General features: G+C 44.0%; 2 protein-coding genes across 4 annotated transcripts in view; one reads left to right on the top strand and one right to left on the bottom strand.

Annotated features, from left to right (window-relative positions):
- Positions 1-22,629, top strand: part of PPP4R4 (protein phosphatase 4 regulatory subunit 4) — a 102,099-nt gene extending 79,470 nt beyond the window's left edge. For 2 of the 3 annotated variants that reach the window (XM_066607505.1, XM_066607507.1), the window contains 17 exons: positions 475-597; positions 3,939-4,102; positions 4,185-4,304; positions 4,579-4,656; positions 4,839-4,922; positions 5,115-5,297; positions 5,779-5,884; positions 5,971-6,118; positions 7,060-7,204; positions 7,942-7,983; positions 8,997-9,071; positions 9,728-9,797; positions 14,752-14,832; positions 18,125-18,221; positions 18,849-18,901; positions 19,153-19,297; positions 21,805-22,629. In XM_066607505.1, coding sequence (XP_066463602.1) covers positions 475-597; positions 3,939-4,102; positions 4,185-4,304; positions 4,579-4,656; positions 4,839-4,922; positions 5,115-5,297; positions 5,779-5,884; positions 5,971-6,118; positions 7,060-7,204; positions 7,942-7,983; positions 8,997-9,071; positions 9,728-9,797; positions 14,752-14,832; positions 18,125-18,221; positions 18,849-18,901; positions 19,153-19,297; positions 21,805-21,829 — 1,739 coding nt within the window. In that variant the 3' untranslated portion in view covers positions 21,830-22,629. The remainder of the gene's footprint in view (positions 1-474; positions 598-3,938; positions 4,103-4,184; positions 4,305-4,578; positions 4,657-4,838; positions 4,923-5,114; positions 5,298-5,778; positions 5,885-5,970; positions 6,119-7,059; positions 7,205-7,941; positions 7,984-8,996; positions 9,072-9,727; positions 9,798-14,751; positions 14,833-18,124; positions 18,222-18,848; positions 18,902-19,152; positions 19,298-21,804) is intronic. The other variant, XM_066607506.1, reaches the window with a different exon arrangement.
- The window catches only part of LOC136571762 (uncharacterized), a 41,536-nt gene continuing 39,022 nt past the window's right edge, over positions 22,497-25,010 (bottom strand). Inside the window, exon 8 of the mRNA XM_066572391.1 lies at positions 22,497-23,767. Coding sequence (XP_066428488.1) covers positions 23,576-23,767 — 192 coding nt within the window. The 3' untranslated portion in view covers positions 22,497-23,575. The remainder of the gene's footprint in view (positions 23,768-25,010) is intronic.

Below are 25,010 nucleotides of genomic sequence, written 5' to 3'. Positions count from 1 at the left end.
GGCACACGTGATGGGGCGGAGCTACGAGGACCAGCTCTCCGGCACGAGCGGCCCCATTCACCAGGGAGAAGACCGGACTGCGCAAGCGCGTCTAATCGGGCGATTAGACGCCTAAATTAGACGGCACCATGGCGACGGGGACGCTAGCAACGGAACAGGTAAGTGAATAACTTCTGTATGGCTCATAATTAATGCACGATGTACATTACAAAGTGCATTAATATGGCCATACAGAAGTGCTGAACCCCACTTGCTTTCGCGGGACAACCCCTTTAAGAATAAATGTGGCAAATAATCAACTAAAGTATGAGACCCCCAGAGGCTGCACCATCAGCTCCAGTACCTATTGTAAAACTACAAACTATCTATATTCACAATACAATATAGTGATACAGTGTGATAATAAAATGATACAATATATAAATGTTGTGCTACATTGTAATAATACCGCAATTCGCCATTTTGTCATTTCAGATGACAGAAGTCAGATTGTCCTCCCGCTGGTTAAATCGTTTTGTGAAAAATCTTTCAAAGCCGATGAATCTGTCCTCACATCTCTTTCTTTGCACCTAGGAAAACTCTGCCATGGGTTACAAGGTGGGTCACTGTGAAAGGGATACTTAGCTTAGGATTTAAAGAGATAGGTGCCTTGAAATTGTTTTCCCACCATTGACGATTGTGACCTATCCACAGTGTATTGCATTATTCTCTAACAGCGGCGGGGACTCAGCGATAGCACCGCTTGTAGACAAATTCTGGTGGTGATTGAATGGAGAGGGTAACCACATGTGAGGGTCACTCTCCCCAATCAAATAAATCGCACCCCTTCTGTTAAAGCATACCCTCCATAAAATGGAGAAAACTACACTGGCTGACTGTCCATGTAAATGGAAATCAATAACAGTACTTCATAGCTTACTATTGACAGTATGCAAAATCCCATAGAGCCGTGGCCTCTCTCCAGAGTTGGGAGACTACAACTCCTAGCATGGCTTGACAGGCTGCAGAGTAGATGACTGTAGTGTGAGCTCAGTAGCTGCAGGTTGTCCGCTCCCCCACGGATATGCATTATTTTTTCCTAGTATTTATTAGTCATTTGCTTTGCTCCCAGTCACCCTGAGCTTGTTATGTTCTTTCGCTGTATGAGTCACCCCCAATTCTGTATGGCGCTACCTGACGTTACCTTTTATAATTAGTGTTTTACCATGGTTTCCTTTATGTACGGCATCATTGTGTAGCAAACTGCTCTGCTTTACCTGACAGCTATTGTGGGATGATTTCAGTCTGAACTGATCAGAGAATTAATAAACTGACAATCGCCCGACACCTTTAGGAAGGAACATCAGTCTTCTGATGGGTAACAAGAAAGCCACAGGGAATGAGGGGAACCCAAGCCCCTCCACAGTTATAATCACAATGATTGCAAAGGGTGTGAAACTGATAATAACAATGTATTGTGGAATTGTCTGTCTTGTTCTGTATATTCCAAAAGGAGTTTCGCAGTGAAGATTGCAGTCAGTGTTAGTAGAATTATATAGTCGCATGATCTGGAAATCTGCGTGACAACGCTGCTGTAACTGTTGTCACTCAGCTTTCCTATGTTTTTTCAGCTGCAAAAATGCTTAGTAGTTTTAACCCCTTAAGGACTAAGCTCTTTTGTACCTTAAGGACCAGACACTTTTTAGGGATTTTACCCATGTGGTGGTTTTACTGCTCTATTTTTATTCCTTTAGCTACCAAAATTATTTTTGCTGCGTTTTTTTTCCCGTGACATATAGGACTATTTTATTATATCTTTTTCACTGACTTTTTTTTCTCGTTTTTTAATTTTATTGGAGGTAAACAGTTTAAAAATAAATTGTTTTTTAACATTTATAATTTTTTTAAAATTATTTTTATATTTACACTAAAATAAAGTATGGGAATGGGTTCCTTTATTTATTTCTGCTTTGTGTTATTCTCTTTCTTTTGTATGTATTGTTGTTTTATTCTGCTGTTTTGTTTTACTTATGTATGTAATTGTGTATTTTACTACCTATGTCCCCCATGACGTCATGTAAGACCTCTGGGGGAACATTTACATTTTTTTCCCCTTTATTTGACAATTTCCCACTGTAGCTAGGGCGTCCATAGGAGCCCTAGTTACAGGGGAAAGCAACCCCTGTGGTGACATTAGTCACCTGCAGAGCTGCCAGGGTCTAGTCTGACCCTCCAGCTCTGCACTAGCAGGGAACCCCAGGAGGTCACATGACCCACCGAAGCTCCCGTAGTGAAAGTACATCTTACTTTCACTTTGCCCATACAGTGCTCATTGAGAACTGTATATCGGGGAAGCAGAAGGCAGGAAGGCTTAAAAACCCCTCCTGCCTTCTTCTCCGGGTTATCAGCTGTCACTAACAATTTTACTATCGCCGGTGCTCTAAGCCCAGGACCAGCCACCGTAAATTTACGGTGGCTGGTCCTAAACGGGTTAAGCTACTTTACGGCTAATCTTATACCCATTTAGCTGGCAGAACAGCTCCCATATGGGTTGTAACCCAGCTTTCCTAGACTTGTATGCTGCAAGAATGCTTAGGTATGTAGGAATATACTTTTTGGGACTTGACGAAAGATGAGTGGTAATCCCTGTAGGACGCCTTTTAGTAACTGTGAAGGAAAAAATATTTTGTATGATCTAATTTTGTTTTTCAGTCTATTTTCGGCTATGTCAGTATGTAGAATGTTCTGTAGAGTAAATTCCTTACAGTAGGTTAATGATGATTATCACTGGAGGAAGACAGCATGTCTCCAAAAGACAAAAAAAAATGAGATTACCATCAATACAATGGAGCCAGCAGAAAAGACCAGCCATCAGAAGTGATCATTATTTACACTTCAAAGGAAAACCAGTTAGAACCAAATGAATGATGCAACTGTGTTTGGCTTTAGAACACCCCTTTTCTGTTTCTCCTGTAGACTTATGTGGTCTATAAAAAGCTCAGTGAATTTACAAGAAAGCAGAGGATCTCTTCGTAACACATCCCATTGTGCTGTGTAAGATGGTTTTCTCCAAGCTCGTACCAATCACACCTAATATGGCACCCACATTATATCTAAGAGCGCCATTGCACTAATACAACCATATTGGTTGTTTCTCAGATTTTGACAAGCAGTAGATCAGATCAGGGACTGCCACTCAGTATTCTTACAGTCCTGAAATATATTTCTACATAACTAAGCATTCTTGCATTGGATGAGTCTAGGAAATCTGGGTTACAACCCTTGTGTGAACTGTTCTGGCATATGTACTGCTGGGCCAGAAAGTATATTTGCAACTTTTATTTCCTTATGAGAAAACTGTAATAGCCAGGAGGAGACGAGCATCTTTATTTAGTAGGTACGATCACAGATTTTAAATCCGCAGGATGTCAATCAAGGCTTTGGATTTTCATCACACATTTCACCCCTTCAAATGAGGGGGTGAAATCCACAGTGAATCCTCACCATTTGGGGTGGATTTTGTGCTGCTGAAAATCCGCAGTGAATCCACAACATATGCTTATGCAATTTGATCAAAGTGTAATAAAGAACCTCTTGTTATTAAATTCCTGAGAAGCACCAGATTTATGTATAATATGTGGATGTGTGGTACATATTTTTTCTGCAATGTTGGTGTACGGGTGGTTTCATATCTCCGTTCAGGGAGCAGGGAAGGGAAATCTCCGCAGCCGAACGTCTCCATCTCTGACTGTAACCAAACAGTGCTGGACTGACCCTATTGACTATACTAAGGTCCGTCTGCTTACTGCCCAGCTCCCCGGCTTTTGAATAGAAGAAAAAGCACTGCCTGCGGCGCTTTTTCTTCCGGTATTTTGAGCTGGATCTGCGACGGAACCTCCGGACAGAGGTGCCAACGCAGATGTGAAACCGGTCTAACCGAAGTCTGCCTTCTCTTCTAGGCCTCTTCACCCAGGAGCAGCACATGTGGTTCCTTGAATTTTACAAAAAGCTCTGCAGATTAGGTCTCCACCAAGAGAATGGTCACAACGACAACCAGATTGAGAACATAGAGCTGGAGAAGAAGTACTCTACCATGAGGAAAAACTGCGCCTACAACTTCCCAGTGAGTGCCTATATGTCTGTTCTATCTATATCTCTATCTCATGGGTTTAATATTGTATTATTACATTATTCTCCTATTTTAGGCCATGGTTGTGTTTGTGGGAGCTAAAAACTTCCACATAGAGCTTTATGCCACTTTCTTCTGCCTGTGTCACGACCCTGATGTGCCCGTCAGATACTCCATAGCTCTTGGCTTCTGTGAAGTGAGTATAGACTTATGTATCAGCCTCACCTGTGTATGTCTGGAAACAATCAACAAGTAGGCAGGCTTTCAGCTGAGGAATGTTCTTATAAAAGTCTTTTTAAACTCTAATTATGGCTTGTGTGAATCCACAGGAATACAAGGTGCTGCTGATGAATGTTCACCTTCCTGTTAATCTTGCATGGACTTCTTTTTGTCACATATTGAATTAACAGACTTTCTGGACTATTGGGTGACTTGTCATTTAATTGCTCATTCTGTGTTTAATATTGCAGGTCTGTAAGCTTTTAGGATCCAATGTATATTTAATACACAAGGAGCTGGTTGCCTTACTACAAGATGACTCGCTAGAGGTGACTACTGCTTTTTATGATACTTTAACCTCATGGTGAAAGCTCCATTGTCCCCATGAAAATGCTTCCTTTCATGACCTATGATAGTTCAGCATTGTCATGTAGAGATCCGTCTATCGGTTTCCCACAGATTGACTTTTACCTGTGTATTATATCATTAATTATCTCCTCTCTGGTTACAGGTAGTGGACGCTTTGTTAGATCACCTCCCGGAAACACTGGAGCTTATGACCAGTGGAGGGGACAACTCAGGATTGGACAACAAGGTCTGCTTCATGTGTCATTAGTAACTACAATACCTTCTCCAGATACTGACATGTCCTATTTTATATAAATTGAGTTTCCTTTGCTTTGCGGGGGTAGATCTTACATATTTTTCCAATAGTTCCCTCTTGTGGTGAGTTGAGGTTTTGCAGTCTGTTCTCCCTGGACTGATGAGCTGTTACTTTACACTGCAGCTTATGATTGTACCTGACCTGGTCCCGGCTCTAACTTCAGCGGAGCAAAGAGTCGCCAACTCACTGAAATGGAGAAGCCATGAGAAAATCCTGCAGAAGTTCTCCTGCCTGCCACATATTATATCTAGTGACCAGATTTATTACCGATTCCTGCATCGAATGTTCACCATCATCCTAAATAATGTGAGTCACGTGACTCCTCATCCTTAACTAGTAATCTTTATTTAGAATTGCAACCTGGGTGAGTGTGTAATTTGGTAGCCCCCCTCTAATGCCTCTATACAGCACCTATTTATACAGCCATGAGCATTTATTTCCAGTAGACTACAGGCTGTGTTCTCCAGGAGGAGTCGGCAGATAACATTGTTAATTGCTGGCAGCCCTGAAGAGAACAATGCAGCTGCTCGCACAGCTGGGCATGTGTCTAATCACAAGTTGGGCTCTGCAAACCGCTCCTGGAGACACTTTTATATGCAAATGAAGATGATAAAGTGTTAATGGACATTAGTGGCCATTAACACTTTATGCAAAAAGATCACTAAAACTTTCAATCATTTGAAAGATGGTTATCTTTGCGTGTAAATGGGCCTTTACTGTGGGACGTGTTATTCTTGTGACTCAGCACAGAGATTGTTTGATGAGCAATCTTTTCTTTTCCTCCTAGAATGTTTTACCAGTTCAGAAGGCGGCAAGTCGGACCCTGTGCATATTTTTACGCTATAACCGTAAGCAAGAACAAAGGCATGAAATCATCCAGAAACTGGTGGAACGTAAGAGCCCAGTGATCTTCAATAGACTTTGAGTGAATCCGTCATGTCTCTTGTACTGTTATAAGATCTCACATCTCATATTCCAGAATTGGGCCAAGGAAAGAGCTATTGGAACAGACAGCGGTTTCTGGACACGTGTGAATACATCATGGAGTTCTTCTCTAAGTCTTTCTTCTGTAAATACTTTTACCTTTCTGTCCTGGAGCTAACAAGTGACCCAGTGGCCAATGTTAGGTAAGGTGGGCTTTTCGTCCTCTTATTGTACCTGTTACCTGCAGTTTTGTAATGTCTAGTGCCCTGAAAACATCATTAAAGGTGACACCAGGGCTCTGATATTAAGGTTCAAAAACTAGGTGTCTCCTTAAGGAGAGATGATACCTTTCCCAACCCACGTCATAGGCCTCTCACTAGCCAAGCCAGAACACATACTGCAAACTGATGAGGACAATCACCCTGAAACAGCTGTATGTGTATGGTTTTCTGGCTTTTGGTCAATTCCCAATCCTTGTTATAAAAACTTGTATAAAGGGTCTGACATTGATTTGCCGGACTGCTGCCATCCAATAGGTGGCGCCGCAGAGGTATTGTTCCATTTTTCTTATTTGCATATTTTTCAGAGGAGCAACATGGCCTTATTAGTCTACTCACTCACCTTCTAGGTGCTCTCCTTAAAGAGAAATGATGCCCATCCCAACCAATAAGGTTGGGTTCACACGGGGCGGAATTTCCGTGCAGACTTTCTGCATGGAAATTCTGCCGGCAATCTTAAGCCCAAGATTAAGCAGCAAAGTCGTCCACACACTGCAGACAGTCCGTTGCGGCCAAGCCGCACTGAAACTGACATGCGGTGCGGAATTCAAAGCCGCCGCATGTCTATTTTATCTCCGTTTCCGTTGCCGTCTCTCTCCTCCCTGTGGGGAGAGATGGCTGCAGCGGAACAAGCCCCGTGTGAACCCAGCGTAAAAGAACAGGAGCACAGCTGTCAATCACACTGCAGCCCTAGCATTATAAACATTGGCGAGAGTAAAGCATTTGTTATAGCTCTGAGCACTCATGGTCTTGTGGATGGGACACGTTACCCTTACGTCTGTGATCCGTTTTAGGACATTAGGAGCGGTTGGGGTTACACTCGTCCATAGAAGCCGCTCACATGTGAAATGCTCTCTTTTCCACAGAATGAAGGTTTGTTACATGTTCCCAAAGTTGAAATCGACGCTGAAGCTGCCAGCAGACAAACATTTGCTGCAACAGCTGGAATTGTGCGTCAGGAAATTGCTGTGCCAGGAGAAAGACAAGGACGTGTTGGCCGTGGTGAAGAGGGTGAGCGATGACACATGCCGGCACATAGTACATATAATACAACCTTAGGCTTCTTTCCCACAAGGGTATATCGCCCGGCGTTTTCATGGCTGGCCGATATATGCTATCATCTGGGGCAAAGAAGCTTGTGAACGGGCACACAAATCTAACATTGAGCCTGTGAGGGGGGAGGAGAGCAGACGGAGGGAGTTTAGCAGCGGCCAACGTATTCTGGCCCAAAAGATAGTTCCAGGACTATCTTTTGCGCTTGACATAAAAACGCCCGCCGCTATATTGGCCTGGCTGGGCGATTTTACGTCTCAGGAATACGGCCAAGGGATCTGATGCATTGGGTTCCAATGCATCAGATGACAGCGTATATCAGCCGGCCGTGAAAATGGCCGGGCGATATACACTCGTGAAAAAGAGCCGTTAAAGAGCTGGTCCAGTTTCACATCAATTAAGTTTAAACAATGTATCATAAATGGCCCTGCAAGTTTTTAATACGCCTTTTTTCAAGATCTCTGCTTCCTGTCTGTGAATGGACACATTCACTGCTTACACTCGGTGGCTAAAAACCCATCCTGAACAAAAGTGCAGGGTGTGTAGCAGTGTATCAGTGCTCTCTCTATAATGTTCAGATTCACCGACAGCAAAGCAAGACTTTGAAAATGGTGGAGCTACACTGCTGAGCACATGTTTGTGTAGGATGCTTTGCAGCTGTATATTACATATAGGTGCTTTTATTTGTTTTTTAGACTGTGCTGGAGCTGGATCGGATGGAGTTGACTATGGATACAGTAAGTACTTGTGGGGTACCTCCAACCATCACCTTGTCGCCCCAATATATTACTGCTTCTTACCCAGTTGTCAGATTGGGCTGTGCAGGGACGGCTTAACCTGTATGTACAGTACATACACTCAGACCTGGCCCCAGCAAATATTAGAGTAGACGTCAGCCTGTGTGCAGGGGTGTCTATGGGTCACAGATGTAAATGCATATGTTTAGGGTACTTTCACACGGATGAATCTCGCCCCAGCGCTTTCAACACAGGAGTGATAGTGGTTCAGTGAAAGGAAGCGGAGTGGGCAGATCTCTTCCAGCCACCAGACTCCATTCATTGTGAACAGGCAGTCATTCTTAGATGAACGACTGCCTGTTTACACCGAGTCAAAAGTCACTCATTAGTTGCCTCATTTAAGTGAGCTGAAACGAAGCTGCTAGCGACTAGTGAGCAACTTCTTGCTTAGTACCATCTTAGATCCCGGTTTTATACGGGATGCCTATAACTTGAAATTACTCATTTGTGCAATTTTTTGGCCAACAGTTGGCTTGTTGAAAAGTACCCTTAGTCTCATAAATGAGGATGTTGGGCAAATCTGTACACAATACATTTGACCAATACAGCAAGGGTCACATGTAAGCCAATGGAATCACTTTTTATACCCCTATATGTAACTTTTCTGCAGTCAAGACAGCGATATGGACAGTGAAAACAAATGACCTGCAGAATCCCTGGCCTGAAGCTATAAGTTATGTTGCTTTCTGGTGTAATGTATCCTATTGGCCCCTGTTTTTAGCCATGTATATGTACAGTAATGTTCTTCACTGGGATGAGTGACGGGAAGTGTGGAGACCCCCATGTCCCCATGATCACTACTTTATGTCTCATATCTCCAGTGCTGAGATACATTTACATCAGTATCTCTGACAGTATCGCTGACAGTAGGAGTAGTAGCCTTTTAACGGCAGTGCACACGTACGATCATCCTGCAGCACTGCTGTGACTTGTATCTCTTTTATATTACATAGTTCCAGAAACGCTTCTTTGAAAAGGATTTACTGGACCAAGAGAAAGAAAGAGAGGAGCATCTGCTGCTGGAGATGGTGAGACACTGGGGACATGAGAATTACATTTCTGGGAGTGAGGTGCATAAATGCATAAATAATCAATGTTGAGTCACTTTGTAATTACTTTGCCTTACTAACTGTACTTTGTGCTGCTCTTGCATTACATCATGTCTTACATTCTAGTCTTCGCATCCAGAGCTGCATCAAAGATCTGCTGATTGCTCTTGAAAACACGCTTAAATGGGTTGTCCATATTTAGAAAAAACATGGCTGCTCTCTTCCAAAAACAACGCTACATTTGGCCATGGGTAGTGTCTAGTGTTACTGCTCAGCTGCATTGAAATGAATAGGGCTGAGCCGCAATACCACATGTAACCCAGGGACATAAATGGCGCTGTTTTTCGGAAGAAAGATCTTCCAATCCTGGGCAAGCCCCTTATATTTAACGACATTTGACACACGTGACCATCCAAAATTGCATCCACAGCTTACTGGTTTAGTGGAAGCTTTTTCAGGCTGGTTTACCTTTTGCACGGTACATAAGATGCCGTTGTGCAGTGTAGGAGCCTTGCACACTGCAGTGGAAAAGAATGCTTCCTAATAGTAATTTGCCCACCTGCACATACTGACCGCAGGCACGGCTTCTTCTTATTTCTTAAGAAATTTTTATATACAATTTGATGTCTTTTTAGGAACAAATTGAAAAAGAGAAGCAGCAGAGTGAAGCTCGTTCCAACAATGAGAAGAGTTATGAAAGAAAGCGTAAGTGATTGATCCAGCCACTTTCTCAGTTATTAAATAGTTAATAACTAGAGATGAGCGAACGTACTCGTTTCGAGTAATTACTTGATCGAGCACCGCGATTTTCGAGTACTTCAGTACTCGGGTGAAAAGATTCGGGGGGAGGCGGGGGGAGGCGTGGCGGCACGGGGGGTAGCAGCGGGGAACAGGGGGGAGCCCTCTCTCTCTCCCTCTCCCCCCCACTCCCCGCTGCAACCCCCCACTCACCCACGGCGCCCCCCGAATTTTTTCGCCCGAGTACGGAAGTACTCGAAAATCGCGGTATTTGGGCGAAAAAGGGGCGTGGCCGAGTACGTTCGCTCATCTCTATTAATAACCCTTATTTGACAGCTTATAATAGCGCAGCATCATTATAAGAGGAGCGGCCTGTACCTGTCACACACATAGAGATGTAAATATCTCTCAAGGTTCTCAGCACTTCAGATATATGACAAAAGTACTGATCATGGTGGTTGACAGTGCAGTTAGCCTTCTCTCAGCCTTAGGGCTCTTTCACACGGCCATGGCGTTTTTTCATGCGCCCGCCGGCGCCGTAAAAACGTGTGAAGGGGCGCACAAATCAAATGTTTGTGTGCCCATTCAGACTGCACAGGCCGCGGCGCATATATGCCGAGGCCGCAATGCCGTTGCCTCCCCTTCCCTCCCTCTCGCTGGCTCACCTCCTTTCTTCTTTCCTTCGGCTGTTTGCAATAGGAGTGGGCGTGACCCCGCCCCCTCCCATTGCAAACAACCGGAGGGGAGGAGAGAAGAGGGAGGGAGTTTAGCAGTAACTTTGCTAAACTCCCTCCCACCTCCCTTCTCCGGCCGCTGTCATTGGCTCTCACAGGAGCCCATGCAGCAGCCGACGTATTCCGGCTCGAAAGATAGTTCCAGGACTATCTTTCCGGGCCGGCGTGAAAGCACCCGGCGCTTTATTGGCGAGGCCGGGAGTTTTTACGCCTGCGGGAATACGGACATGTGATACGATGCATTGGAATCCAGTGCATCAGATGGTAGCGTATATCGGCCTTGTGAAAGAGCCCTCATGCTGGCTGCACCGCAACCGAGAAATGTGTGATGTGAAAAATGGATCAATTTGCTGCCAACATTTGCGTTTTCTCGTCCATTCACATGAGCGACTGCGGGGTATAAGTGAAAATATATGCTGGAACCCAGAAATCCCTCGGTCGGCATAAATCCTCGACTTGGCTTCTAATGTGTCACTAGAGTCAGCTGAAATGTTTTCGCAGAGTTGAACGCTGCTAGACTCTCTCCCTTTTCTGCTGCTCCCATAGGAGTCTATGGGCACCGCCAGCACCTAATGGCCGACAGATAAGGCGTATAAAATCGGCTGCCGTATGATTCTGATGTGTTTATGCGGCTAAAAATCACTCATCTGAATGGATCTGTTGGAATCTAATGCTTCAGAAAGTCGCTGTTTTTTACGCGACTAAATTAGCCGCATAAAAAGGCTCGTGTGAATAGGGCCTTAAAGAGATTCTGTCACCATATTTTTGCTCTATTCTCTGAGAGCAGCAAAAAGTAGTGACAAACACGTGGATTACAGTGATATGTCTGCTGTGTGGATCTGTGCAGTAGTTATGGAGAAACTTATATTTTATCAGTAGCAGCAAATGTATAGAGGACTACTTAAAGTAATCCTGGATATTCATGAGCTGCAGGCCAGCTACACCCACCTCGCCCTCCAGCCAATGATTGACAGCTGTCTGCTTATTACTGTACATTGACAGAGAGCTGCCAATTATTGGCTGGAGGGCAGGGTGGGTGTGGCTAGCTGCAGCTCCTGAATATGCAGGACTAGTTCTGTGTTTGGCTGGTGCCAATAAAATGCAAGTTTCCCCAATACTACTGCACAGATACACACAGCAGGCAAATTGCTGCAATCGGTGTGACAGCTCCTACTTTATGGTGCTGAATAGTCTGATTGTCAGAACCCGCCACACCATCCTCCAGCATTTCACATGGAGGAAAGCCATATGACTGTCCCATGAGGTCAACGTTTAATGTTTTTAACCCCTTAAAGACATGGCCTATTTTGGGCTTAAGGACGCAACGATTTTTTGGTGGATTTTCTTCTCCATTTTTCAAAAGTCATAACTTTTTTATTTTTTCGTCGATGCCGCCGTATAAGGGCTTGTTTTTTGCGTGGTGTACTGTAGTTTTTATCGGCGCCATTTTTGGGTACATAGATTATATTGTAAAACTTTTATTACTTTTTTTATGATAACAGGGAGAGAAAACACATCAATTCTGCCATAGATTATTATTATTTTTTTTTTACAGCGTTAATCATGCAGCATAAAATGACAGAATACATTTTTTTCTGCAGGTCGGTACGGTTACAATGATACATTTTTTAGGTTTTTCCACTTTTCTGCAATAAAACCCCTTTTCTTGGAAATCTTTTTTTGGTCCTGCTGTTAGATGGATATTACGTGTCAAAAAGTCCCAAGCTTATATTTTAACAATACATGGGATAATAACCTTCCATCATTTGTCAAGCATGGTCATTGGGTCGGATAAGATTAAAAACCTTTTTATTTTTTTTATAAAACATGGAGTTTCCCTAGGACAGGGTAAATCACGAAATTCCAGATAGACAGAGAGAAGTATTGTGAGTGTATGTTATGTGGTAATTTAGCTGATGTCCAGTGCTAAAAAACCATTAAACCCAAGCGGGTATAGTATTGGAGAGGAAAGGGTTAAATGACAATTAGGGCCACCTCAAAGGACCTAGGACTAACACTTCCAGGGTAGAGGGAACACTATCCTGAAAGGCGGTCCCATTAGGGGAAAGGGTTAATTGGTGACTGATAGGTCCTTGCAACAAGTCCACACCTAACCCTAATAAGTTTAGTGAGATAGCCTATCATTATTCCAGATAGTCAGCTTTAGTGCAGTGTTAATCGGCTGCCCGATATCATCTGTCGGGCTGCCACACCGATGATGCCGACTTAGTCTTATCACTTTGGTGCTGTTAGTTAATAGGGTCTTCCCCTTAGGTTTTAAACTTGTTGGAGAGTTTTAGGTGCCACCTGGATTGCTATAACAACTGTCAGCAGCGCTCGAAAGCACACGGGTGACATTAACCCTTAGTGCGCTGGCTTAGGGCTGCTATTAGGCGGTTACCTTTTATTATTTTGTTTTGGGGAATAACAAATGGCGGTTCTGGTCTGGGTTAGGTGTGTAGTTGTTGCAAGTACCTATCAGTCACCAATTAAAGGGGTTGTCCCGCGCCGAAACGGGTTTTTTTTTTTTTTTTTAAACCCCCCCCCCCCCCCCCCCCCGTTCGGCGCGAGACAACCCCGATGCAGGGGTTAAAAAAACCACCCGCACAGCGCTTACCTGAATCCCGGCGGTCCGGCGTCTTCATACTCACCTGCTGAAGATGGCCGCCGGGATCCTCTGTCTTCATGGACCGCAGGGCTTCTGTGCGGTCCATTGCCGATTCTAGCCTCCTGATTGGCTGGAATCGGCACGTGACGGGGCGGAGCTACACGGAGCCCCATTCAGAAAAGAAGAAGACCCGGACTGCGCAAGCGCGGCTAATTTGGCCATCGGAGGGCGAAAATTAGTCGGCACCATGGAGACGAGGACGCCAGCAACGGAGCAGGTAAGTATAAAACTTTTTATAACTTCTGTATGGCTCATAATTAATGCACAATGTACATTACAAAGTGCATTATTATGGCCATACAGAAGTGTATAGACCCACTTGCTGCCTCGGGACAACCCCTTTAACCCTTTCCCCTCTTTCTCTGACCTTTTAACAATTAGCCTGTTGGAAGGAGAAATTAAAGGAGGAAAATGATCCATTAAGTTTAGGAGGAGCCAGCTTATTCTATAAACATCTCTGATCTCCACTTACTTATACATATGGCGACAATTAACCCCTTATTTACCGGGCCTTACAAACCTTAGTATTGCCTCTTGTATGCACACTAATGGGATCGCCTTTCAGGATAGTGTTCCCTCTACACTGTTGCATCGGGAGGCCGGCCATAACTGACAGCCGGCTCCCGCTGTGGGATAGCGCGATATCATAAGCGATCTCGCGCTATCCCCAGGACGTAAGTTTACGCCCTGTTGCGGGAAGGGGGTTAAACATTGACCTCTTCAGGCGGTGCCCTCATACCTCCTATGTCCCCCTGAACACACCACTTCGGTGATGAAACATGTTGGGGGAGCTCTGTTCTATCTTTTAAAGCTGTATTAGACTGCAGGCATTGTTATCCCATGCTGTTAACCCTTTGTGTCACGGTTATTACTCAGAACACAGCTAGACAATCATACTCGTGAAATGCTGGAGGATGGTGTGGCAGGTGCCGACAATCAGACTATGGAGGATGTCTCTGGAGGTTTCACTGCACCTCCAGTTAGGGATGATTTAGTGATCCTGCACTGAGCAGGGGTTTGGATCCGATGACCCTAGAGGTCCCTTCCAACTCTACCATTCTATGATGACCTATTTGGTGTTACTGGTCTTTATGGGGAATGCACACCCCGATTAATCTCTGGCCATTCATCATTCTCTCCAGTATTGACCTGCTGATTAATAAATGCAAACAGCTATCTGAATATGGGATAACATTGACACTATGGATAGCAATAAACCACAATATAAAAATATATACGTCTGCACTATATACTGGACTTCATTTCCATGTGCAATCTTCTTGTTAAGCAATTTCATAAAAGTTATATTTTAAAGGAATCCAATTCATAGTTTTGATTTTGCTTATAATAGTATTGAATTCTGAGTCTATCTCTTTTTTTTATTTTCCAAGCTGTAATACCAGACACGACCCATGCACAAGAGTGGCACTCTTTCTAGTAAAAACAAAGGCAGTTCCCTTTTTGTCTACTGTCATATGCCCCTTTAACAATTTGTTGTTGACTTGCACCTTTGTTTTAGGTAGAGACAGTAAAACAGGATCAGCTTTGCCAAAAAGTCTCCCCACAGTGATTTCTGGAAGCTCATCGGGCACACAGACAGGTAAATAACACCTACAGCTGGCAACAGAATTATAACACTTCTTTGCTAAGGGCAGTACAAAGCTAAAGACCACGTCACCACTTATAGCAACTGAAAATGGGTTGCTGCATCACCAGCTCTCCCCAGATAACGCTACTCTCTGTGACATCACCAGCCTTCACATTATAACCCTGTCCACCTACTTTATGACATCATTAGCCCGGATAACCCTGACCCTACACTCTGTAACATTCTTAGTTGTCCCCAGATAATGCTGCCCCCTCATTCTGTGACCTCAGCACTCACTTTATGACATCATTAGCACCTCCTAGACAACCCTACCTCCTGATTCTGTGACATCACCAGTCGTCCTCAGATAATCCCACTCTATGAGTTTGTGACATCACAAAACATACCTAACAAAATAATTGTCCTGCAAAAAACAAGCCCTCATACAGTGGCTATGTAAACAGAAAAATAAAAGTTATGGCTCTTGGAATGCAATGATGAAAAAAAACCTGAAAAATTGGTTGGTTATAAGGGCCTAAAACATACGTCATTCAGGTCCTTGCTGCCTAATATATCCCACCCTTTGTCAGGTGTCATTGTTACAAGACAGGTTGTACCCCAAAATGGTATCATTGTACCAAGCTACAGCTCGTCCTGCAAAGAACAAGCGCTCACAGAGCTCTGTCCATGGAAAAATAAAAAAGTTATGGGACTTTGAATACAAGAACATAGAAAAAAAATGCTAATTTGCAAAAAAGGGTTTTCATTGTGGAAAAACCTAAAAAAAATAGTATTGGGTATTGTTGTAATTGTACTGACAATACTTAGAAAAAAATGTATGCTGTCATAAATGCTGCACGATTAATGTTGTAAAAAAACAAAATGGCAAAATTGATGTTTTTTTTTTCCTGCTCTCAAAAAATATTAATACAAGTTTTACAACACATAATATGTACCCAAAACTGGTACAAATATTAACTGCAGTTCGCCACACAAAAAAACAAGCCCTCATACGGCCATATCGATGGAAAAGTAAAAAAGTTATGACGATGAAAAAAAAAGTGGAGATGAAAATCCCCCAAAAATCGTTGTGTGCTTTTGGACACAGTAGGCCATGTCCTTAAGGGGTTAAAAAGGTATTCCCATCGTGGTGTTTTTATAACTAAGATGGCAAACTCCTGCAATAATTACCAGCTGCCAACCAAAGCCTACTGAAAGAGCCGAGCACTCAGCCCAACGCTTCTCATTGAAGTGAATGTGAGCTATGGAAACAGCGTAGCACAGCACACTTCAGTAATGCGGCACTGGACTCTTTCCAACAGATGGTCATCACAGAGCGCTGGGTTTTCCCATTTTGGCCATAAAAAGCCAAGTTGGGAATATCTTTTTAAGGTTATTAACTTCACCTGTCAGTGGCTTTAATGTTCTAGGGGATCAGTGTAAGGCCCCATTCAGACGGCAGTATTTGGCTCCTGTATATGTGAGCCAAAACTAGGAGTGAAACCTGCAGGGAAAAACTATAATGGAATGATTTGCACTTCTTCCCTATATGGGACCCATTCCTAAATGTAGATAACGAATACTGATGCAAAATACTAACCCAATATTTCTGTCTTTATGCTGCTTAAGGCTTCATTCACACAAGCATATATAGTTTCCACGGGCGGCCGATGTACGCTACCATCTGAAGCATTGGATTTTCCGCCATGCAAAAGAGCCCGGTGGTCCAAGATAGCACATTTCGGCCAGGTGCTTTTATGCCAGCCAAGAAAGATAGTTCAGGAACTATCTTTCCCAGCTGAAATACGGCTGCTGCCATAGACTCCAATGGGAGCCTATGACAGCTGCCAGGGAAAGGGAGGTGGGAGGGAGTTTAGCAGTGTGTTTGCTAAACTCCCACGCCCTTCCCTCTGCCCCTTGCCAGCTGTTTGCAGTGGGAGGGGGCGGGACGGAGCAGGAGCTAATTGCTAAGCTCCTGTCCCATCCCACCCCGTCCCATTGCTGGCAGCCTACAGGTGTCAGGAGCTTAGCACGCTAGCTCCGCCCCATCCCGCCCCCTTCCCTTACCGAGGGAATGTGGACCAGCAACTTTAGACGATTGAGGTGGGGTCAAAATCACACAGATTTTGCTGCAGTTTGGCTCGATTTCTGCCGAAATATGCTTGGCTGTTCCAGTGCAATTTTGACCACATCAGGTAAATACAGCCTTAAGGGCCATGTACACGAGACTATTATCGCTCAAATTTGTTCAAACGAACGAAATAGAGCGATAATTGCCCTGTGTAAACACAAGAAAATCCTTTATGGCTTATTCAGACAGGCCTATTTCGGTCAGGTTTTCACGCCTGGCCGATATACGCTGTCCATCTCTGCAAGTGAAGGAGGCGTGCCGGGAGCAGTGCATTGAGCGTCCGTCCCCTCTCCGCCCCTCGCCACTGTTTGCAATGGGAGGGGCGGGATGGGGTGGAACGTAGCTCCGCCCCCATCCTGCCCTCCCATTGCAAGCAGTGGCGGAGGGGCGGGATGGGGCGGAATGTAGCTCCGCCCCCATCTTGCCCTCCCATTGCAAGCAGTGGCAGAGGGCAGAAGCTCAGTGCATTAGCTCCTGGCCCGGCCCACTTCCTCCACTTGCAGAGAGGGACAGCGTATATATCGGCCGGCCGAGAAAACCCGACCAATATATGCCTGTCTAAATAAGCCCTTATATTCATTCTCATTCAGTATAAAAACCATAGCTGGATCGTGGGATTCTGACTCAGCCTTTTATAAACAAGGTGAAGCGCTGAGCGAGAAGCTCATGATCCAGCGGTGAACTCTGCTTGTGTAAACGCTCTGCATAATCGCTAATGACCTTAGTGGCTACGTCAGCGCTCGTGCAGTCATTTAGACAACTCTCAAGCCGTCTAAATAGGACATAAAGCCAAATTTACACAAGCCAATTTGCACGCGCAATATGCAAAAAAACCCAAAGCATTGGCTTCAATAGGTTTTGTTCACATGCGCATATTTGGCGTGTGCGTTTCAGCTGTGCAAAAAAATCTGCAGCACGTTCTATTTTCCTGCACATTCGCACTGGGAAAGAGAAGATACGGAACTCATTAAACTAAATTGGCCATTTCAGGGGCTGAGAACATCGTTGTGTGTTTGTGTGTACTGCAAAAAGTACAGCAAAAAATGCAGTTGCACATGCAAATGCGCAATGCCCATTCCACAAAAACACAGTGCAAATATGTGTATGCTCATGCCTTGATGTATCCAACAATTAATATCTGCTTGCAATGTGATGTCTGTCTGTTTTCAATAGTAAGCAGAGAAAGCAAGAAGAGTAAGCTGATCCGGAGCCAGTCATTCAGCAGCCAAGCCATCCACCCTAAACACAGCACCCTCGAGAAGGGCACCAGGTAAGACTAGAATTAGTTTAGATTGATGGTTGGACTTCGGTGCACCACAATCCCTTCACTACAATACCTGAGACAGCCATACTTTTATGCATAGCATTTAGTGAGGGGACCCCCACAATCACTTATTTGTGAGCTATACTAAGGCTGCCTTCACACTGGCATGAAAGTCTCATTCAAATATGAACCCCATTCTTTTGAATGGGCTCATTCACATTAGCGATGTTTTCCTGCATGGCACCGCAATGCTATGTGGGACACACAAGGCAGCACGTCCTATGTTTCTGTGAGTTTGCCCATCTACTGCAACGGGGCGGTGGCAGCAGCGCCGGCCCCATTGAAAGCGATGGGAGAACACCGCGATCCTCTGCTGTGGCTATGACAGCCACAGCGGGGATTCCCTTTATCCGCGCAGTGATGCAAGGCTGTTTTCATATGCAAACGCCTTTCATCCATGGGGCTTTCATATGATGGGAGCGTGATATCGGGCCGTGAAGCACGGGCTCTGGCCAGTGTGAAGGAGCTCTAAGGATGAATTCACTCCTGAACAACCCCTTCAGATGTCTCTTAGTCTGTCTGAACAATGACAGGTCAAACTGCAAATTTAGATTTTTCCTTTTTTTTCACCAGCAAAAGTAGTTCTGTGATTGGAGTTGGGAAGAATGTTCTCCTGCCATTTGTCGGTAAGTGTTTTTTTGTGGTGTAATGGAGATTAAAGTGACACCCGATGTGTAGAAAATATTTTAGAAAGGGGCAATACCATAATATAGTGTTTGTTTTTGCTGCATGAACACTTCAGTAATAACCCACAGGTCTGTAGGGACTTCCAGACTCCTTGTGATATCCCTGCCGTCTATCGGTGACTACTTAGAAGACCTTAAAGTGTGTCAGTATGATGCATCTTGTCTCGTTTTCCTGTCTCTGTATCTTCCAGAGGATTCCCTTAAAGTCAGGACGAGCAGTGCCAGCGCCTCTGCAAGCTTCTCTAACGCTGCAACAACTTCATCCCGAGGCCAAGGAGGCACGTGTGACCAGAAAACAAATGGCAGCAAAGAGGGGCAATCAAGGAAGCTTAGCCTGTGAGTCGTCATGAAGGCAGTCTATGTTGTCTCCAGCCAGAATACACCGATACACTTTTTAGGTGCATTTTTGTCTGCGTTAAAAATGCGCTTGAAACACCGCACGTAAATGCACACGTATTTTGTATTTCTTATGCTGCCTGCATACAGCGATAAAATCGTGCGAGATTTGTGCGTTTTGAGGCGCACAGATCTCGCACAAATATGTACCCCATTCATTCGAACCAAGAGCCAATTGTACAACTAGAATTGAAGTGGAGAAATCACTAAACTTACAGACAGCATCAACATCATATTACCTAAACTATTCTCAACTGTAGAACTGATTGACCCAACGAGATCAAACTATCCCCACAATAGCTGGACCCCCAGGTCTGGACTCTGAGCGTTCGTCACCCCATTGCCAATAAATAATTGGGTTCATAACCCTTAGTCACACATTGTCTTGGGGAATCCATATTGGCGGACTTCTGAGAGGGGTCAGCTACACCTACTTTGCTAGTTTCAACAAAGATTTATGTTATATGTTTGTCCAGGTATCCACGTTTTTCCTGTATCCATTATCGGTCATTGACCATCACGAGCAGGATTAACGTGATACCCTTGTCTGTCCATAGCCCTATTTTTAAGTTACCCAAATAAAACCCAAATACACATGGTTGATGTTTTCCCGCATGCCACCACGATGCAATGCTATGCAAGGAAACAAATCGCAGTATGTTCTATGTGGCTGCGTGTTCTCGCAACGCAGCCTATTTTTTTTAAATGGTAGAGCTCTGCGATCCTCTGCTGTAGCTGTGACAGCCGCGCCGGAGGATCCTTTCATCCCCGAAGCGATGCGAGGCTGTTTTCACATGAACACAATACGCATCCACAGGGATTTCACATTGTGGGGAGCGCAATATGGGGGTGGGATTCACGGCCACATATTGCGCTCGCCGGTGTGAAGTTAGCCTTAGTCAATGTTAATCATCCTCGGTGATGTCAAATACAAAATGCATGTGTGTTTTCAAAAAGCGATTGCATTTCTACATGTTTTTCAGGTCTGTTTTTGCCGCATTTTTAAATCGCAAACACGTGAAGCCCCCTTGGACAGCGTCCTTACAGGGTGCTTGCATGGTGTTCTATGGTGTTTGTGATATACATGTTAGTTACACATCAGAAATGCTGCTGAAAACTGAAAATGCATTTTTACCCCAAACATCACGGTTTTGCGATGTGGTTTTCAACTGTTTAGATTCTTCATGTGAAGCACATAATTTCAGATCGGCTGAAAATCATAGCGGTTCTTGTTAAAGTGTATGCGGTCTTCAGCAGCATTTTTGATGTGCAATTAACATAAACATCAGGAAACATAGGAACATCATACAAGTGTCATGTGGGAACGCAGCCTTGCACCTACTCTCTGAAGGAGTTCTCAGCCGTCTTTTAGGGGCAAGTTTTCTCTTAAATGTATGTATTTTGGGCTGGCAATCATTTTTCCAACACGGTTTAAATAAAAATGTAAGCCCCTATGTCCACGTATGCAGAATCCGACCCGCCCGGGACATGAGGCCTAGGTCTGAGGGATCTGTCAGGGAGGCAGAAGTGACAGCTTGGGTTTTCAGCCTTTATCTCTCCTCTCCTGCACCTTTTTCAGCTGAATTATGACCATAACAAAGATAAATTCTGTTGTGATCATAGACTGCAGTGTCTACATACATGATATGTAGAAGCTGCAGAAGACAAACAATGCAGATTCAACCAAAAAATACCTGCATTTAAGTGGAAAATCAACTTGCCTCCAACAAAGATGTCAATAGCCTTTAAGACCTGGCATTAGGAGTAAGACAGAGTTTTACCTAAAGTGTTCCTTTAAGAAACTGGCTGTCATTTTGCTCTTTAGTGTCTAATATAGAACGGCAGAGCACTTCATTGATATGCCTGAGAGTCAGAATAAAAACTAAGTTCTTTGTAAGATTATAACCGCAGGTTATTATAGGAGCCAGGTCCCTGCATTGTAGAATACTAATCACTTTTGTGCCCATGAAATAACATTTTACATTAAGCCTTAAAGGCTATGGGCACCTTTCCACCAAAGATTTCCAGAGCCTTAAAATACAACGAAAACTGCACGATGTCAGTGTAAAGCCGTTGCTCATCGTTGTCTTTCAGCATGCTGGAAGACAACGATCAGCCTTATCATGAGTGTACAGCTGATACTATTGTTTCAGTTGTATCCCGCTCCCTGAAGACAGGCTGGTATGAAGGACACAGCTGTCCAGCATTGTTCTCCATACCCCTCTCGGAGCGCTCAGCTGTATAACAGCCGGGTGCTCCGAGCAGAGAACGGCTGGATGCAGAAGACAAGTGGCCCCGCTTGTCTTCTGTATTCCCCGCTCGGAGCGCAAGGTGATCGCTCAACGTTTTTTTGAACGATGATCGTTGTGTCTAAATGAGGCTTAAGGTAGACTGTCCCTTTTAAAGCAAATTATTATCAATTATGTTTTCTTTTTTATCTCATGAAGGAAAAACAGGAAACCGAAATCTTAGCTCCTCCATCCGGTAAGAGGCAAACCAAAGAGTCACTGGCGCTGAACTTGAAGGAAGGACAGGTGCCACCCAGTCTGGACCTCATGGTATATTATACTATCTATACTCTGTCCGGGAGAATAAAATCCTGCTCCTTAACATCATTGCTGCACGATGGTCACATTTATTAGCCAATAGCCATCTGGGACCGCTGCTTATTTTTGCCCTCTCACACTTTTAGCGTCCCGTAACCCCTTTATCTTAAAGGAATAGAGCGTGATTTACTGGAGAGGCTTTGCAAGGACCATATTACCTGCTGCTGATGCTGGAACCGCACATTTAAGATCGCAAACTCAGACCAAGACTCGGGCAACTTTTTCTACAGTTCTGTGTTCACCAGTTGTGTAAATATTTGAGTTGATATTTTAGAGTATTTTAAATTGTTTTTTTTCTCAGTGACAACCAGTTCTATCTGTTACTACTGCTACTGTACCATGTTCTTCCCCTTGCGCCAAACACTTCTGCTTATATAACCGTGACTGATACAGTTCACTCCTTGGGAGATGCCAATAACTTTACACAGTATGGAGCTATTGTCAGCTTCTTCTTTGTTTGCAATGCGATGAGAAAATGTAAATTATCAAAGAAGTATTTTTATTCATTGTATTAAAATTCTAAAGAAAAAAAAAAAGAAAAAACCCAAAAAGTCAATTGAGCCCCTGGATATTTTTATGTGTGCGCTTTTTACAAGGTTGATATGATTTAGTGAGTCCTGAGACCGCACCGTGCATGCATGATTACAAATAAACATGTTACTACAATTGTTTAGGTCTGGACAATTTATAACTGGATGGAAAACAAATTCCTGCATCAACATTTATAACTCCGCCTATGTAGGTAAAAGCATTTTGAACCTACATGGATGAGGGGACAGTGCTCCTACACTAAAGCTGGAATGCCTATATGACAGCTCTCATGCACCCTGTGACCTAGTAATACATACTCATCTTCCTAGGGTTTCCATTCGTTTCAATGTAGTTAACGGCCTAGGAGACAACAGCATTTTAATATCTTTCTATTATTGAAATTATTGAGAGAATTGTCATTGGCAATAAGAATATAACAGGGAATTGCTATTTGGGCAGTTGTCTTATAAAGCAGTTTAGATCAGTTTTTAATAAGGTGTTGTCAAGTATATAACGTGTCCTAATCTATACAGGTCTGTCCTGATTTATATGTCCTCCTTACTGGGTAACCATTTTATTGGCCTAATACAACTAAAATAAATTTAAAAATCCAGTTTAAACATGTTTTGTGTCCTATACAAATCTATATGTCTCCATGGTTACAGACTACAAACAAACTCTGTGTAGTCTGATCCTGTAGTCATGAATTACTTTTCTCCATCTTTCCATCTGCCTCCTCTCCTACTGTCTGTAGGTTATTAAAAAGGGAGAGGGGGCAGAGGGAATAGAGTAACACATGACTGTAAGATCAGACTAGGCAAGGTTGGTTTGTATTATGTAACCTTGGGGCCACATCGGTCTAGGTGAGGTAGACACAAAACAGTAGGAGATTTTTAGTAAAACCTATTTGCAAATTCGCTTCATGCTGTATTTTAGATGTGTTGGAGCAATAAAAAAAATGGTTGCAGAAGTATACACACTTTTTAAGAGGTAGAGATAGGGAGAAAAATACATTTATATAGATAGAAGCTTTGCTTTGGGTAGAGTCCTTCCTTCTGATTGGTTACCAATGGTTGAGCTGTTAAGATTTGGTGGGATTGATAATTCTTCCGATAAACAGCAGAGTTTTGTAGCTTTCGTTGAAGATCATAAACATGAAGGGATGGTTCACACGAACTGTGTGCGGCAATGAGTAGGCAATGATTTCGGTTTTAGTGACGGCCGAAGCTTCTGTCCCAATCTCATCTATATCGATCGTGGCTCTCTGGGTAATCTAGACATCCAAATAAGTCAATGAAAATCAATATCTGTGCTGTTTTGGGCTGGTAAATTATAGAGAAACTCAAACTGTTCTCGTGGCCCTGTGGTTAAAGAAGACCTGAAGGCCATGCCCATGTGCTACTACTGTTATGTCTAAAATATAATTAGAGTTTTTAACCCTTTCCAATCCAATTATTTTTCTCATCCATTCTCCCCAGCTCCAAATAAATTGGAGCTGGTGAGAATGAATGAGAAAAAATACATTTCCCTGCACCCTCCTGAACTGACAGAGTTCAGGAGGGTGCAGGTGCTCACTGCACAGTGGTGGGACCTGCTCACCTGTCCAGCGTCTTCAGCATTCTCCCTTCTGCTTCCCGACTCGGCGATTATGTGACCGCTGGGGTCAGGTGGCACCCAGCGGTCACATGATCGCCGAGCTGGGAGACAGAAGGGAGAATGCAGAAGACGCCGAACAGGTAAGCAGGCCCCCCCCACGGTGCAGGCTCCCGGCTTGGCGTTCATGTGACCGCTGGGGGTCAGCTGACACCGGCGGTCACATGATCGCCATCCGGAATCTCCGTGCATTACATAGCGCTAATTGAGCACTATGTAATGTGTAAAGGAGAAGGCAGAAAGGGTTAAAAACCCTTTCTGCCTTCTCCTCGGGGGTCCTCGATGAGGACCAGTGCAGGAGTGCATCTGCACCCGATGTGTCTGATGATCGGGTGCAGATGCACTCCTGTACTGCAGTGTCGGGCCTGCCCCCGACATTGGAGCTGTGGAGGGAAATTATGATGTTGGGGCAGGCCCGACATTGGATTGGAAAGGGTTAATGCGCCTCGCATGCTATATAAACAATTGCCAATATGGCATATTGTGGAGGACTTACCTGATGCACGAAGGGTTAATCCATCGGGGGTTAACCCTTCGGCACCTGTTGTCCACGTCTGCGGTGTCTAGGTTTCTTTGCTCTCTTTCGGCTGTATTATCCGGGAGCCGCTTCTGGGGAGTTTCTGGACTCGTGTTTGCAAGTACGGTCCGAAGGATAAATCATATAATAGAATACAAAAAGAATCCCGCGCCGTGAAGGAAACCTTTTTCTTTATTTTAAGCTACGCGTTACGACAGTATTGTCTTTTTCAAGCTTGGGATTCTTTTTGTATTCCATTATATGACTACTGTTATGTAAGCATATAAGTAGAGCTTTTTGGTGGAGATGTGAAGAACCTGGGTACAGCAGTTCATTTGGTAAAGGG

Source organism: Eleutherodactylus coqui, chromosome 6, assembly GCF_035609145.1.
Source record: "Eleutherodactylus coqui strain aEleCoq1 chromosome 6, aEleCoq1.hap1, whole genome shotgun sequence".
Classification (NCBI taxonomy): Eukaryota; Metazoa; Chordata; class Amphibia; order Anura; family Eleutherodactylidae; genus Eleutherodactylus; species Eleutherodactylus coqui.
Note: the sequence above shows the minus strand (reverse complement) of the source record. Positions and strands in the feature narration are given on the sequence as shown.